The 17510-nt window shown below is 38.6% G+C and overlaps 1 protein-coding gene across 1 annotated transcript; it reads right to left on the bottom strand.

The window, feature by feature from the left end:
* Positions 1-372: 372 nt before the first annotated feature.
* LOC145064125 (uncharacterized) lies at positions 373-1662 on the bottom strand. The gene has a single exon (XM_079011636.1). The coding sequence runs from the start codon at positions 1660-1662 to the stop codon at positions 373-375; it is 1290 nt and encodes a 429-aa protein (XP_078867762.1).
* Between the last annotated feature and the right edge of the window lie 15848 nt (positions 1663-17510).

The raw sequence follows: 17510 nt of genomic DNA, 5'->3' as shown, positions 1-17510 counted from the left end.
GATGGTGGTTAGCACATCTTGGCTTGACATCTCAAAGCAATCATTAGTACATGAATCAATAACATCTATGAAGTTTAAAGAATGAATATCGCTAGGATAACACATGGATTCAAAGATATTAAAGTTAATTACCTCACCATCGAACTCCATTGACAAAGTACCATTGGCTACATCTATTTTTGTTTTTGCAGTACTCATAAAGGGTCTCCCCAAAAGGATGGAGCTTGATTGTGGGGTGTTTTCATCACCCATGTCTAAAACATAAAAGTCAGCGGGAAAAACGAGCTCATTAACTTGCACTAACACGTCCTCCAATACACCTTTCGGATGTACCAAAGACCGGTCAGCAAGTTGAATGATAACTCCAGTTTTTTATAAAGGTCCAATTCCCATTGTCTTATAACTCGAATAGGGTAAGACATTAATTGATGCTCCAAGATCAAGCATGGCACGTGGTACAAAAAGGTTACCCATTTTGCAAGGAACCGTGAAAACACCCGGGTCCTTGCATTTTTTTGGTAGCCGCTTTTGTAATACGGCTGAGACATTTTCACCAACTTTCACAGTTTGATTTCCTTTAAGCTTTTTCTTAGATGTGCAAAGTTCCTTAAGGAACTTAGCATATCTAGGAATTTGTGTAATGGCATCTAAAAGAGGGATATTGATTTCAACCTTTCGAAACATGGCCATGATTTCGTCATCTTCCCTTTCTCTTTTGGTGCTTGCCAGCCATGAAGGAAATGGAGCTGGTGTGACTTTCACTTCGGATTCTATTAGCTTCTTGGACTTTGGAGTACTCTTATTTTCCTCTTCTTTGACAGCTTCTTCCACCTCAATCTCTTTCTCTTCTTCTTCTTCTTCCAGCATCCTTGGACTTTCATAGCTTTTCCCACATCTTAGTGTAATTGCACACGCATTGTGTTTTGGGTTCTTCTCCGTTTGAGAGGGTAGCTTGCCTTGCGACTCCATCTTACTCACGGATTGAGCAAGTTGTGATACCTGTTGCTCCAAGCTTTTTATGCTTGCCTTGGTTTCTTGTTGAAAGCTTTGAGTACTTGTGGCGAGGCTTTTTACTATGTCTTCTAAGGACATACTTGAAGAACTTGCTTGTGGAGGGGGTTGTTGTGGATGCCTTGGTTGGTAATTTTGAGGTTGGAATGGTGGTCGTTCTTGATTTTGAGGAAATGGTGGTCTTGGTTGATATTGATGCGATTGATTTTGCTGATAATTACCTTGTTGATTGCCTCCCCACCCTTGATTATTGTTCCATCGCTGATCACCTCTTGGTTGCTCATAACCTCTCTGATTTGCCCCTGAATAGCCTCCCATGACTTTCGCTTCTTCATAATCTTCCTCTTGAAGTTGTGGGCACATATCGGTTGGATGCCCCACTTGGGTGCAAATACTGCATGAGCGGGGTGTGGGCTGCACACCTTTCTCTTTGGCCAACATCATGACTACTTTCGTGAGCTCGGACAATTGAGCTTCAATTTGAGGAGTTAGTACTTCTTTTACACCCCGGGGTGCATCCGTATACCATTCTTCGTCATGGCTTGAATGTTTGGAATCTTCGGCCATGTTCTTGATTAGATTTCGGATCTCAGTTGGGGTCTTATCGGGCAAAGATCTTCCACTAGAAGCATTGAGAAGCCTTCTTTCCATGGGGGTCATACCTTCAATGAAATACTATAGGAGTTGATACTCGGTGACCCCGTGCTTTGGACAACGAGCAAAAAGTTTCTTAAATCTTTCCCAATATGTGTGGAAAGCTTCTCTTTTGTGTTGCTTGATTCCGATAATTTCCTGTCGTAGGGCTGAAGCTTTCATTTCGGGAAAATTCTTGTCCAAAAACAACCTCGCAAGGTCCACCCAAGTAGTCACCGTCCCCAGTGGAAGGTCATAGAGCCAGTCTTTGGCGGCGTCTTGCACTGTAAAGGGGAATGCTCTAAGCTTGATCTGATCCTCCGTGACATTGTGTGGTTTCATACCTACACATACTACATGAAACTCTGTGAGAAACTTGTGAGGATCTTCGTTCTCTAATCCTCTAAAAGTTGGGAGTAAGTGGATAAGCCCGGATTTTAGTTCCAAGTTGGTGGCGGCTGGGTATGTGATGCAAAGAGGTTGTTGAGTCACCTCTTGTCTTGACCATTGACAGAGAGTTTGTTCGGGTGGTGGGTTTGGAGGACCTTGATTCCCTCCAGGGTTATGTGCCATGGATTGAGAATTGGTTGTTGTTTTTGTAGGTGAATTGTTTAGGATATTATGAATAGATGAAGAGGGTGGAGTGGTATTTATGGGTGAGGCTGTTTATGGTGAGAGTGATGGGCTATCTGTTTCTGATGCGGATACACTTGAGATGGGTATGTCCTCCCAAATGTTGATGACTGGGGGATTGGATGATGAAGAAGTACCGGAAACCGGTTGCCTCTTACGAAGCTTGGCTTGCTTCCTTAACTTCTTTGTAGTCTTCTCTATCTCCGAATCAATTGGCAATGGTGTACCTGTACGAAAAGATCTAGGCATAAACAATTAGTAACACCGTCTCCCCGGCAACGGCGCCAATTTGTTAGGGGTGTCAGACCCAACAAATAAAGGGGTACGATATACTCCTTAGTAACACTACTCTATTGCACTTAAAAGTAGTACAAGGCAAGTAGGGTCGATCCACAGAGACACGGGACAATCAGTCTATACCCTTTTTGCGTAAGATACATGTTCACAAAAGATGAAAGAAGAAAGGGGGGGGGGGGGGGGGGGCTTGATTGCAATGATTAGACAAATAAAGTAAAATCACAAGTAATTGGCTGAATGAGTAAATTAAATTCAGATATTATAAAGACTCCAACTTCATGTATGACAATTCAACAATGTGAATCCAAGATGACAAGACCTTTGTTTCATTCTATCTAAGTTGGTACTTGAAAATGTTAACAAGCTCTAACACTTTCCATTCACCACAATAATTAACCAAAACAAGCTCTTTGATTAATCCTAACCTTACTAACCTAATCTAAACAAGCTCTTAGAATTAGATTGAAAGATTGCATGAAGCTTTATGTGAATGTTCCCAACAAAACCCAATACTCCTCATAAGCTCGGGAGTGTAAAAGTCTATGAATAAGATTTACACTAAATTCATTCAATAGAACTCAATTTAATGCTTGTTAGTTGTTCAATTTCACAAAACAATTACGGATTTTGTAAAAGAGATAACTGGAATGATCTAACCCTAATTCAAATGGCCAATAAGAATCACAATTAGAATCAAACATTCGATTGAAGCAAAATCAAATTCATTAGATGGAAATTAAGAACAAACATCAATTCATATGATTAGATTCACAATTAGAAAGTTAAAACATGAGTTGGAGAAATTAGAGTTCTAGCCACGCATGACTAGAACAAAACCAGATATCTAGAAGATGAAATCAAGAATTAAAATGCTTACAAATACAAAATCAAAATGTTTCCAAATGTTTAACGGATAATCTTTTCTAAAAACTTCAACTCCTTCTCCTCAAAAAATGCTTTTTTTCTGCTCTCTTCCCCCAAAAACGACCTCATTCACGAAATAAGAAAAGAGGAAAAACTGCCAAAAAGACAGTTTTTAAGTGGAACACGCCCCGTGTCGAAATAGAGCAAATCAACACGGGTCGTGTTGAGTGTAAGTACGATGCTCAAAAATGCCCAGATAGCCCAACACGCCCCGTGTCCATATAGGCTAAATGAACACGGGTCGTGTTCATCGAAGTCAGAAGATAAGTGTTTGATAGCCAACACGCCCCGTGTTTGATTCCAATGCAAACCCATCACGCCCCGTGTTGCCCTCTGGATGCTCGTCCAAACTTGATTTTTCTAATTCTTCCAATTCTCTCCCAATCGTCCCGCAATCTTCATCAACGCTCCCTAGCACCTCCAAAAGCGCGCTCCAACCTCCGGTTCACCTGAAAATGACATGAAAGAGTGCAAATAAGGTCGTTCAAGAAATTAACCTAGATATGCTAAAATGAAATAAAAAAAAACGAAATTATGCTAAGGATATACATAGAAAAAGGGCTAAAAGTTGTGCAAAAAGGGTGCACAAAACGTACCCAACAACAATACATTATTTCCTAGATTATCTACAACAGATACAGTTTCATACACACCATCACAAGGTAATGCTTTAAAATAATGGACATGATTAAAGAAAGCATCAATACTACCATTATTTTTATCAAAATAAAAGGTAAAACCTTGTTTATACAATGCATGAAAGGAAATAACATTTCTTGCCATTTCTGGCGAATAATAACACTTATTCAAATCTAATGTAAAACCACTATTTAGCACTAAGGAATAAACTCCTATCTTGGTGACAAGTGAAGCTTTCCTGTTTCCCATGATCAAGTTTATCTTTCCCTGCTCCACATTCTCACTTCTTCTTAGTCCCTGCAAATCACAACATATGTGGATACCACAACCTGTGTCAAGGACCCAAGACTTAGAATGAGGTGAGTTATTAGACAATATAGTGTATTTACCTGCATGGTTGGGTTTTACTTTCCCATCCTTCATATCTTGCTGGTACTTTGGGTAGTTTCGCTTCCAGTGCGACTTTTCATGACAATAGAAGCATTCAGCCTCATTAGGGTTAGCAGAAGGAGTGACAAAACCTTTCTTGGTTTTTCTTGAAGAGGAGCCTTCAAGGGTCTTACCCTTGGTACCCTTAGAAGGGTTCTTTCTCTTCTTCCCTTTGCCATGCCCGATTGCCAAGACATTGGCCGCAGTTGGAGTAGGAGTAGGAGTAGTAACAACCGACTTACCCTTTAGACCACTTTCTGCGGTCTTCAAGAGTCCCTGAAGTTTACTGAGGGTGACTTCTTCCTTGTTCATGTGATATGTCATGCGGAATTGATCATAACACGATGGTAAGGAGTGAAAAATGATGTCTATTGCTAACTCCTCGGGGAATTTCACATTCAGCTTCAATAAACGGTCCACATACCTTTTCATTTTCTGCATGTGGCCCGTGATGGGTTCACCATCCTTCATTCGGGTTGTTATCATGGAGGAGATTATTTCATATCGCTCTTGACGAGCACTTTGATGGTAACGGTCCATCAAGTCCTGGTGCATCTCAAAAGGATAATAGTCCTCATAGGACTTTTGGAGCTCGGCTGTCATGGTGACCATCATGATGAATGCTACTTTTGTAGCATCCCTTTCATGTACCTCATATTCAGCATGTTCTTCAGGAGTAGCAGTTGGCTCAGGTACCTTTAGCTCCTTGTCGAGAGCATATTCTTTGTTCTCATACCGATTGACCATTCTGATGTTCCTGATCCAATCAGCAAAGTTGGATCCATCGAAGATGACTCTCCCACAGAGATTCATGAGAGAGAAAGAGCTAGTAGGGTTAGAGCCAGAAGCATTGTTATTGGAAGACATCTTAAAGGAAGAGGGAATAGATTAGATTAGATTTAGAGATAGTCCTGAATAAACACCCAAATGTAGTATTAAGGGTAGGACCCAACACAATATTTTATAACTTAGAATATGGATGCCGTAATCTAAGCTATAAGATATTTGAAGGTATGTGAATGACAATTCACCAATTTCCACCATGAAAAACGAAATTTTAATTAGGTTTTAATTGGTTTAGAAACTCCTAGATTCTTTAAGATTCATTGAACTTTCTTCAATGGCATGTTTCAATCTCGAGTGTGCCATTCAAGTTTTGTGACTGGGATGCCGAGGATCACAAAAGAAGGTGTGAAGTAACCATGCAAATTACTTGGTACCCTTAATGTATTACCCCTCAATCGATGTGCTGGTTAACCACACATGCTCCATCGATACTATGATAAACATTAAGTCACCCTTTACCTACCTTGTTAAGTTCAAGTTAGTGTGTTGGTTAACCACACACGCTCCACTAACGACTTAAACAAAGTGTAAAGTGTAGTTTCGTGGATTAGCACCTTATTCACATTTTCCTAAAATAACTAAGATTGGGAATTCAATAAAGTTTAGTTACTTTAGTATTATCATTATACTTTTAATGAGAATCTATAAGTCCTTGTCCTACCCGTTCGGCTAACGACCCTCCACCTGTCAAGCAAGCGGTGGGTGAGAGTGGACACCCATTAAGTTGCCATTTTATAGGCAACAACCTTATACCCACCTTATAGACTAGCTTCATGAATGAGGCGTACCAGCGGTAAGACGACTTTGATCTTATACATACATATATATATATATATATATATATATATATATATATATATATATATATTATTAACTTATAATATTATAAGTATAAGGGTTGAATTTTAACTTTTAAAATTCTAAGGGTTGGAACTAAAGTTTTTAATATGACTTTACTTGTTCCAAAACTTGAGGGCAAGTTTTGTAAACTTTCAAAACTTTTCATTTCTTATAACTTATGAAGTTAATTGAGTATTAAAATGAAGACTTTTCATTTTTCTAACTCTTGTGTTCTTTCAATGGTTTTAATTCAAGTGTGACTCTTGGTTTTCCATAACTTGAGGACAAGTTATGGACTCCATTAAAACACATTATGATCAAGAATTATACTACCAAGTAGGTTACAAACAATTCCTATGATTATCTAATCTTCACAAGTTCAAAAACATGAATATGAACATTTCAAGAATCATAAATTACTCATAAATCTTGTAATTTTTGATTATAGCCATTGTAAATGGATTAGCATAAACATTACACCATCTAAAACAAGTTTTATGACACCAAAACAGTTTAACGTAATGTTTCTAGTCCATTTCCAGCAGCAAAAGTCGAAAATCTGCATTCTAAGGCTCCTACTCGTCGAGTGCACGAACCTACTCGGCGAGTAGGATGAAGATACACATGAACTCGGCGAGTCCCCCCATGGACTTGGCGAGTTCATCAGGCAGACAGCAAGATTTCGACTTTTTTCTAATATTTTGCATCAAGTATCAAGCAAACAAGCCTAGGCTCTAATACCACTGAAGGGTTTTGAGCATTCTAACACTTCCTAAGTGTACATGCAACCCTAATAAACCTTGGATCTATGTTTGACTAAGATACATGAAAACAATTATTTTCCAAGGTTCCTATCCTATCTAGCATGGCATGGGGAACTTGAATCAAATAAAGCTAGAAGAATTACTTACCTTGTAGTTGTAGTTGATTGCTTGGAGTTTTAGAGCCTAGCACCAATAGTGTGGATGCCTCAAATGGAATCACAAATCACCACAAACTTTGGAACGTTGAGAGAATAGTCACAACTATCTTGAAATCGGCCCTCTTGCTTTACTCACATCAACTAGTCTGATTTCAAGAAGCAAAGCCTCCTTTATATAGTGTGGTGGATTAGGGTTACATCCATGTAAACCCTAATACCCATGTCTCTTCATTTCCATGAGATCCATGGGTTAAAGCTCCATGGAGTATCCATGGACTTTCCATGCAAGCCTAGCCCATTCCAAATAAGCATTAGCCCACACTATATAAATATAGAAGCCCATATTTAATTAGTAATACTTTTGATCTCTAAATTAATCCTAGATTAATTATAGATCAATACTAATTAAATAATATGATCTTATATTAATATATTAGAACTTATAATATATTAATAAATTATAACTTATACTATTCTCCAAATATTATCCATAAATTGTTCGGGTGAAGTGCAACCCAAATAGACCATGCCGGGTCGGGTCAAGTACATACGAAATATTGTTATGGACTTAGACACTATATCCAACAGTTGCTACAGCCACCGCGACTATTGCTACTGTTAAAGTACGAGGAAAGAGATTTCCAGTATCAGGAATATATTCGATCGTATGAAGCCCCCAGAGTTGATGGGGTCTTGGACTCGATCATCGGTATGAGATGGTTGTCTGATGTGGAGGGCTGTTTCTTCACGTGTTCTTGTCCAGATGACCACGAGGTCAGGTGTGCCATGAATCTTCCTCGGTTGGGGGCAAGGGATTGGTGGAGACTGGTGACTAGTTCTTATACTCCTGACCAAAGGGTCGTGATGACTTGGGAACAGTTCTCAGAGAGGTTCTGTGCAAGGTACTCCTTTGCTTGTCTAGTATCGCCTGATTAGGAATGAGGCTGCATGTTGATTGTAGATAACTTAGCTAGATTGTCGAAACCGAGAAGGAGTGTGGTCTAGTCAATATGAGATCAATTATTTTTCATTGTAGTGATGCCCTTTTGGTGTGGGCTTAGAGTGTTGGCATATAACCGAGAAGCTCAGAGACCGATTAATTCTATGGGTGTTCGTTCATCTTGGTTGTTGTAGGGGAGTGCATCTTGAGGTAGGAGTGAGAGCTGATTTCGAGGACAAAATCTAATTTAAGTAGGGCAGTATTGTAACATTCCGTTTAAAATAAATAAAATTAAATTTATAACTAAAAAAATAAATAAAATAAATAAACTAGATAATAAACCCTAAAACCCCGTGATGTATTTTTATATTATATTATATATATATATATATATATATATATATATATATATTATTTTAGTATTTTATATTAGCCCTAATATGTAATAAATTATTAGAGTATTAGCACAAGGAGTTAAATGTAATAAACTATGGAATACAGGAAGTTAAAAGTGATATTTTTGGTCTATAGGAGTTAAAGTGTAACTTCTAGACTAGTTATGAACAAATTTTTTATGCTAGGGGTTGATTGGTAAATTTTGGACTTGTGTTGAAAGGAATTTTGTAGAGCAGAGGATGTAGTGTAAATATTAGACCTTATATGAACGAATTTGTGGAGTTAGGGACCAAACTTGTAAAAAATGTGTCAAAGTTTCATTTGTACACGGGATTTGAACCAGTCCCTTTCCCCTCCCGTTTTTAAGGCTCATGTAACCCTAACCCTAACATCACCAGCCACCACCTTATCAACCCTTATCCTCCAGCCGCCGCCCCTCCACCGATTGAAGCCGGAAGGCGCCAACTTTTCCGTTATCGACGAAGACCAAGAGCGACGAACCGATGTCATGTTGGTCAGGAAGAGCGGGTGAATGAGGATCATGGGTGCTGCTGCCGTTGTTCACAAGATTGGTCGCCAAACTTCTTCTTCTCAATTTCTCTTCCAATGTTGCATTGTCACTGCCGCTCCGACGGCTGTTCCGTTACTGTTGCCTCGTTCGACTGCCATACACCACCGCATGGATGGATAAGATTGGGTGCACATTCAGTGTTTGAACTTGTTTTTTGAGTGTGTGTACGTGTGTTACAGACATGTGTGGGCATGTGCTTGTTGGCCGAAAGTCGAGGGGAACCACCATGGCAGCCAACCATGGTGGCTGTCGCCACTTATGTTTTTCAGCCACCATCAGCAACCGTATATGGGTGGCTGCGTATGTGTAATGTAGTGTGGGTGAGCTTATTTTTATGTGATGATGTTGTATGGACTTTGCTTGGCCAATAACCAAAGAAAACCCACCACCACCACCGTGAGGTGTTCGCTGCCACCTCCTGCCGCTATCGACCATCGTTTTTGGCGGTTGTATTGGGCTTTTTCTTATTCTTTTTGGTGCTAGTGTGTGTGTGTTTAGGAAATTGTATGTGTGTTGGATTGTTGGAATTATTACTCAAACAGACTACCGGAGGTGGCAGTGGGTGATACCCAATTTATTAATTATATATTTATTTAAGTAGTTAATCATTTAACTTTTGGAGTTGGAAACCCTAATTAGGGTTTAGAAAACCCTAATCTCAACAAACCCTAATTTTGGAGTTGGTTGGGACCCGCATTAAAACTATTAATTAAACTTAAAATAATACTTAGTAATTCTCCACAATTAACTTGATGCAATATTGGACTTAATGGATTAAGTCCTTAATGGGTTAAGTATGGAACACTAACCCTAGTTATCATTTTATGTAAAAACCCTATAATCGAGGAGCTCTATTTTGGATAATGATCGGGCGCATATTTGGGCTGTTGATTGAATTATTATTTCACGAATGACTAAGTCAAACTTTAAACAATCATACCCTTAAGTGATTAAGTCCTTAATGGGTTAAGTGTTCTTACTTAACCCTAATCGTCATTTTATGTGAAACCCTAATCGTCATTTCATGTGGGGTAGTCACTATTGCAATGACTATAACTTGTGATTAGGTATTGACTTAAGTATCTTCCTGTAGGCGATTGGAAATGAGTTGAAGCTGGTAGAGTTCTCCGTTGCTACAAGGGTTATCTACACACATATCAAGGTGAGTATTGCCTCATTGTACCCATGGGTCGAAGGAATCTATGTCGGCCCACTAGTTTTGGTTATCTGCTAGTAGAGGGATGCCTTAGGGACTGTATATAGCCATGCAGGATAGACTGAGGACTCTTAATCTAAGCTCTCTTACCAGTTCCTTGTTTGGTTGTGGTTCTAGAGTAAGATCACCTGTCCGGGTGACTATCTCACCTGTGAGTATATACGACCATGCATTCCTTGGATTGTTGATATTTAGTATGATGTTATGCTATAGTGATCTGTTAGATCTCTCTCCTGGTATTGAGTATGTTGCTTTGTGGTAATAACCCATAGAACTGTATGTTATATGTGCTTGCTGGTTATCATCTATGGAGTGCCCTTAGGGACTGTCGATGGTCATGTAGGATAGCCTGAGAACTCTTGGTCTAGGCTCTCTTTCCTGTTCCTTATTTGGTTGTGGCTCTAGAGTAAGATCATTTGTTCGGGTGGCTATCTCACCTTTTGTTACTTACAGTTACGCATGCTATGGGGGTTAGCTGGTAGTTGGACTATATGTTGTGAGAGGATTAGTAGGCGGTAATGAGCTATATGATTGTTCTTTGCCTGTATTATGTGCCTAATTGATCCTGATTGTTTATATGTCGGCATATTGTGTTTGGTTGGGTTGAGGCAGTTCTGATTTGTGCGGTAGGCCAAGATACCCAGTGCGGGTCGGTTGTAAGTCGTAGGCACGGAGGCTCGGGAGGAACGGTAGGGTTGAGGCGGTAGGCCAACAAACCTTGGGTATTCCAACCCGATGGTTGATTAGACCCGACATATTGGTATTCCAGCCCGAGGCTGATTGGTCCAATGTGTTTATGATATGAGGGTATTACATCCCGAAGATGATTGGATCCATCATGGACATGCCTGGTGTTTCAGCCCGAGGCTGATTGGGCCAGGCATCTGTGTGTATATTAATGTCTTGTTTTGTGTGGTGGTATTTTGGGGGAAACTCACTAAGCTTGGGCTTACAATTTTGGGTTATGTTTCAGGTACCTCATATGATCGTGGGAAGGCGAAGACTTGATCATGCACCTCCTCGTGTTTTGTGTAATGATTTTGGGAAAACTCTGATATTAAACATATTTTGGAAACTACGTTGTAAATGAATATGATTTCTGGTTGGTTTAAAAAGTTTAAATTTTTCATGAAGGATAGACCGAGGACTCTTAATCTAGTAGAGGGATGCCTTAGGGACTGTATATAGCCATGTAGGATAGACTGAGGACTCTTAATCTAAGCTCTCTTACCTGTTCCTTGTTTGGTTGTGGTTCTAGAGTAAGATCACCTGTCCGGGTGACTATCTCACCTATGAGTATATACGACCATGCATTCCTTGGATTGTTGATATTTAGTATGATGTTATGCTATAGTGATCTGTTAGATCTCTCTCCTGGTATTGAGTATGTTGCTTTGTGGTAATAACCCATAGAACTGTATGTTATATAAGCTTGCTGGTTATCATCTATGGCGTGCCCTTAGGGACTGTCGATGGTCATGTAGGATAGCCTGAGAACTCTTGGTCTAGGCTCTCTTGCCTGTTCCTTATTTGGTTGTGGCTCTAGAGTAAGACCATTTGTTCGGGTGGCTATCTCACCTTTTGTTACTAACAGTTACGCATTCTATGGGGGTTAGCTGGTAGTTGGACTATATGTTGTGAGATGATTAGTAGGCAGTAATGAGCTATATGATTGTTCTTTGCCTGTATTATGTGCCTACTTGATCCTGATTCTTTATATGTCGGCATATTGTGTTTGGTTGGGTTGAGGCAGTTCTGATTTGTGCGGTAGGCCAAGATACCCAGTGCGGGTCGGTTGTAAGTCGTAGGCACGGAGGCTCGGGAGGAACGGTAGGGTTGAGGCGGTAGGCCAACAAACCTTGGGTATTCCAACCCGATGGTTGATTAGACCCGACATATTGGTATTCCAGCCCGAGGCTGATTGGGCCAATGTGTTTATGATACGAGGGTATTCCATCCCGAAGATGATTGGATCCATCATGGATATGCCTGGTATTTCAGCCCGAGGCTGATTGGGCTAGGCATCTGTGTGTATATTTATGCCTTGTTTTGTGTGGTGGTATTTTGGGGGAAACTCACTAAGCTTGGGCTTACAATTTTGGGTTATGTTTCAGGTACCTCATATGATCGTGGGAAGGCGAAGACTTGATCATGCACCTCCTCGTGTTTTGTACAATGATTTTGGGAAAACTCTGATATTAAACATATTTTTGAAACTATGTTGTAAATGAATATGATTTCTGGTTGGTTTAAAAAGTTTAAATTTTTCATGAAGGATAGACTGAGGACTCTTAATCTAGTAGAGGGATGCCTTAGGGACTGTATATAGCCATGTAGGATAGACTGAGGACTCTTAATCTAAGCTCTCTTACCTGTTCCTTGTTTGGTTGTGGTTCTAGAGTAAGATCACCTGTCCGGGTGACTATCTCACCTATGAGTATATACGACCATGCATTCCTTGGATTGTTGATATTTAGTACGATGTTATGCTATAGTGAACTGTTAGATCTCTCTCCTTGTATTGAGTATGTTGCTTTGTGGTAATAACCCATAGAACTGTATGTTATATGTGCTTGCTGGTTATCATCTATGGAGTGCCCTTAGGGACTGTCGATGGTCATGTAGGATAGCCTGAGAACTCTTGGTCTAGGCTCTCTTGCCTGTTCCTTATTTGGTTGTGGTTCTAGAGTAAGACCATTTGTTCGGGTGGCTATCTCACCTTTGGTTACTTACAGTTACGCATTCTATGGGGGTTAGCTGGTAGTTGGACTATATGTTGTGAGAGGATTAGTAGGTGGTAATGAGCTATATGATTGTTCTTTGCCTGTATTATGTGCCTACTTGATCCTGATTGTTTATATGTCGACATATTGTGTTTGGTTGGGTTGAGGCAGTTCTGATTTGTGCGGTAGGCCAAGATACCCAGTGCGGGTCGGTTGTAAGTCGTAGGCACGGAGGCTCGGGAGGAACGGTAGGGTTGAGGCGGTAGGCCAACAAACCTTGGGTATTCCAACCCGATGGTTGATTAGACCCGACATATTGGTATTCCAGCCCGAGGCTGATTGGGCCAATGTGTTTATGATACGAGGGTATTCCATCCCGAAGATGATTGGATCCATCATGGACATGCCTGGTATTTCAGCCCGAGGCTGATTGGGCCAGGCATCTGTGTGTATATTTATGCCTTGTTTTGTGTGGTGGTATTTTGGGGGAAACTCACTAAGCTTGGGCTTACAATTTTGGGTTATGTTTCAGGTACCTCATATGATCGTGGGAAGGCGAAGACTTGATCATGCACCTCCTCGTGTTTTGTGTAATGATTTTGGGAAAACTCTGATATTAAACATATTTTGGAAACTAAGTTGTAAATGAATATGATTTCTGGTTGGTTTAAAAAGTTTAAATTTTTCATGAAGGATAGACTGAGGACTCTTAATCTAGAAGAGGGATGCCTTAGGGACTGTATATAGCCATGTAGGATAGACTGAGGACTCTTAATCTAAGCTCTCTTACCTGTTCCTTGTTTGGTTGTGGTTCTAGAGTAAGATCACCTGTCCGGGTGACTATCTCACCTATGAGTATATACGACCATGCATTCCTTGGATTGTTGATATTTAGTACGATGTTATGCTATAGTGATCTGTTAGATCTCTCTCCTGGTATTGAGTATGTTGCTTTGTGGTAATAACCCATAGAACTGTATGTTATATGTGCTTGCTGGTTATCATCTATGGAGTGCCCTTAGGGACTGTCGATGGTCATGTAGGATAGCCTGAGAACTCTTGGTCTAGGCTCTCTTGCCTGTTCCTTATTTGGTTGTGGTTCTAGAGTAAGACCATTTGTTCGGGTGGCTATCTCACCTTTGGTTACTTACAGTTAAGCATTCTATGAGGGTTAGCTGGTAGTTGGACTATATGTTGTGAGAGGATTAGTAGGTGGTAATGAGCTATATGATTTTTCTTTGCCTGTATTATGTGCCTACTTGATCCTGATTGTTTATATGTCGACATATTGTGTTTGGTTGGGTTGAGGCAGTTCTGATTTGTGCGGTAGGCCAAGATACCCAGTACGGGTCGGTTGTAAGTCGTAGGCACGGAGGCTCGGGAGGAACGGTAGGGTTGAGGTGGTAGGCCAACAAACCTTGGGTATTCCAACCCGATGGTTGATTAGACCCGACATATTGGTATTCCAGCCCGAGGCTGATTGGGCCAATGTGTTTATGATACGAGGGTATTCCATCCCGAAGATGATTGGATCCATCATGGACATGCCTAGTATTTCAGTCCGAGGCTGATTGGGGCAGGCATGTGTGTGTATATTTATGCCTTGTTTTGTGTGGTTGTATTTTGGGGGAAACTCACTAAGCTTGGGATTACAATTTTGGGTTATGTTTCGGGTACCTCATATGATCGTGGGAAGGCGAAGACTTGATCATGCACCTCCTTGTGTTTTGTGTAATGATTTTGGGAAAACTCTAATATTAAACATATTTTGGAAACTATGTTGTAAATGAATATGATTTCTGGTTGGTTTAAAAAGTTTAAATTTTTCATGAATTTATTGGTGTTACATGATTGTTGTACTTTAAGTATAAAGTCTTGTTCGTATTTTTTCCACCTAGGACTTTTAATCAATATTTTACAACAATCGTGCCACTTGAATGTCTTTCGCACTTCCTCTGGAAAAAAAAATGTAAAGCTTCCTGAAGTATTTCTTCATTTCCTTGGTTGCTTTTTCTGTTGGGTTTTTAGGTTGCTGTAAAACTTGTTCATTTCTTAAACGGCCTTCACTATTTCTTGAAACTTTGAATTCAATTGATGATTGGTACTTTAATCATCACCTTTTCCCATCTCCTTGCGAAACCTCTCAAGAATGCGAAGCCAAAAATGATCCCCCCGGTTGTTCATTTCCCATCGCCAAATCATCTGAAATGGCAACCCAAGTGTTTACCACAATTATCTCTTCTCGTGGAGTCCATGCTTTCGGCTTTTGTCTTCCCGGTTGTGCAACACCCTCCTTCACTTGTTGTTTTCCTTTGCGGCGTTGGGGCGTCGGTGTGGGTTGAGTTTTCCGTACAATCTCTTCAGCCGTCTCATCGATGCTTTGGTAATGTGGTCAAGATCGAGATGGTTGTGTTTAGGTTTGGGTGTGAGATTGAAAGAGTGAGATTTGAGTTTGGGGTTGATTTGACGAAAGGTGATTGGGAAAAACAACAAAGTTTGATAACATATTGGAGTAACATATAAGTTGCATCGGGTAAAATTGTCTAGCATTTTGGTACTGGAATTTTAATGATATTGAATGAGAGCATTGAGTTGTGGACGATAAACCCCTTGAGATGAATTGATAGCGAAAATGTTTCGAGTTGGGTTGCTTGAACTCGAAACATATTTTTTTTCCTCCTATTTAAGTTTGGGGTTTGATTGTCAGGATTCATTTTTTTGAGCAAAGCAGAGAGAAATTGATAAAAAGAGTTGTGAGTTTGAAGGTTAAAGTGTATGAATATTTATAGATGTTGTAGAGGATTAAAAAAATTAGAAACTCCATTTCCTATATCTAGCGGTTGAGTAAATTTTTATTTATTTATTTTTATTTATTTTTTTTATTTTATATTTTATCGTTTTCTAACAGTTGGAATGAAAAAAAATATTTGGCTAATAGAAGGAAGAGAGAGACTGCGACAAACCCTCCCGCACCACTGTTCCCGTAGTCCCAGTGCGATGTTCCGGTGATTGGAAAATGGTCTCGTGACCCTTCCCTCGAGCACTCAGTCAGGTCTTAGAATATTTTCAACAGAGTCACACATCAACAACTATTGGATTATGATTTTTTTCACTAGAACTTGTTTTTGGATATTTTCTCTACAAAGAAATTATAACATACAATTATTTTCTATAACTTAATTCTCTATAAAATTAATATAGGCATGAAAATTCAAAAAATATATCTTTTAATTTTAAATTTAGGAAATCTTCAGAAAAATCCAAATATTTTGGGTCAGTTTATGAAATAGTCCTAAATTATTAATTTTTTTATTACAAAAAGTTTAAAAAACGGTAAAAGGTTGCATTCTGATAAATTTTCCCGGTTCGGCCGATAAAAAATTAATTTTGGACTATTTTATAAACTAACTCAAAAGTTTAGGATTATTTCTTAAACTAACTTAAATTATTGGGATTTTCCTACAGAAACCTTTATTTTTATTTTTATTATTTTATTAAAAACTCAAATAAATATATTATTTTTTAAATTTATTATTATTAATATTATTAAATAAATACATATATAATTATATTTTAAATACATAATTATACATATAAAAACGTAATTATATGTATAAATATAAAAATACATATGAAAAACGTATTTATATATACTAATTACTTAAAAATGTTTTTAAAGTTCTTTTTCATTTAAACTTATTTTAAGCTGTTAAGAAAAGAATTGGACGATGATAAAACATATTTGTTCAACAAACAAACCATGTCATACTTAAGTATGGTGGACCAAACCATGCATAAGTATGGTGGACAAAAAATGTATGATGGACAGACGACCATACTTATTATGTCTATATATGGTGGACAAACAATCATACCTGGACCATGCCATGCTTAAGTATGTTGGACAGAAGACCATACTTAGCATGTCTAACTTACACAATCTATACAAAAGATTTGATTAGATAAAGTAACCAAAAATACGTCTATCTAGTAAAGACAATACCCGAGATCAATCTTCAAAACACTTAAAGTTAGAAGTATCTTCATACCAATCTTCATCACCATCTTTATATAAGCTCACACAATCTTCTTATCATCAAAAACTTTACATGTATGAAAACTTTTAAATAAAAAAAAAAAAGAAACTTTATGGTTTTTTATAAATGCATATATAAATACGTTCTTTGAGTATGGTCGTCTGCCCACCATACATTTCTAGTCTACCATATTTAAGCATGATCTAGTATGTTCGTTGTGCCTATATGTTCTATCATCATCTAATTATTTTCTCAACAATGTATAAAGACGTTTAAATGAAAAAGAATTGAAATTTTTTTTGAAGATATAAACGTATATAAATACGTTTTTCATATGTATTTATTATATTTATACGTATTTTACATACAAATACGTTTTTATATGTAGAAATATATATATAGTTAAAATATATTTAAATATGCATTTATTTAACAATATTAATAATAACAATT

Source organism: Lactuca serriola, chromosome 7, assembly GCF_051521515.1.
Source record: "Lactuca serriola cultivar US96UC23 chromosome 7, Lser_US96UC23_V15, whole genome shotgun sequence".
In the NCBI taxonomy this organism is placed as follows: domain Eukaryota; kingdom Viridiplantae; phylum Streptophyta; class Magnoliopsida; order Asterales; family Asteraceae; genus Lactuca; species Lactuca serriola.
The sequence above is the reverse complement of the archived record's forward strand: the minus strand, read 5'-3'. Positions and strand labels throughout refer to the sequence as shown.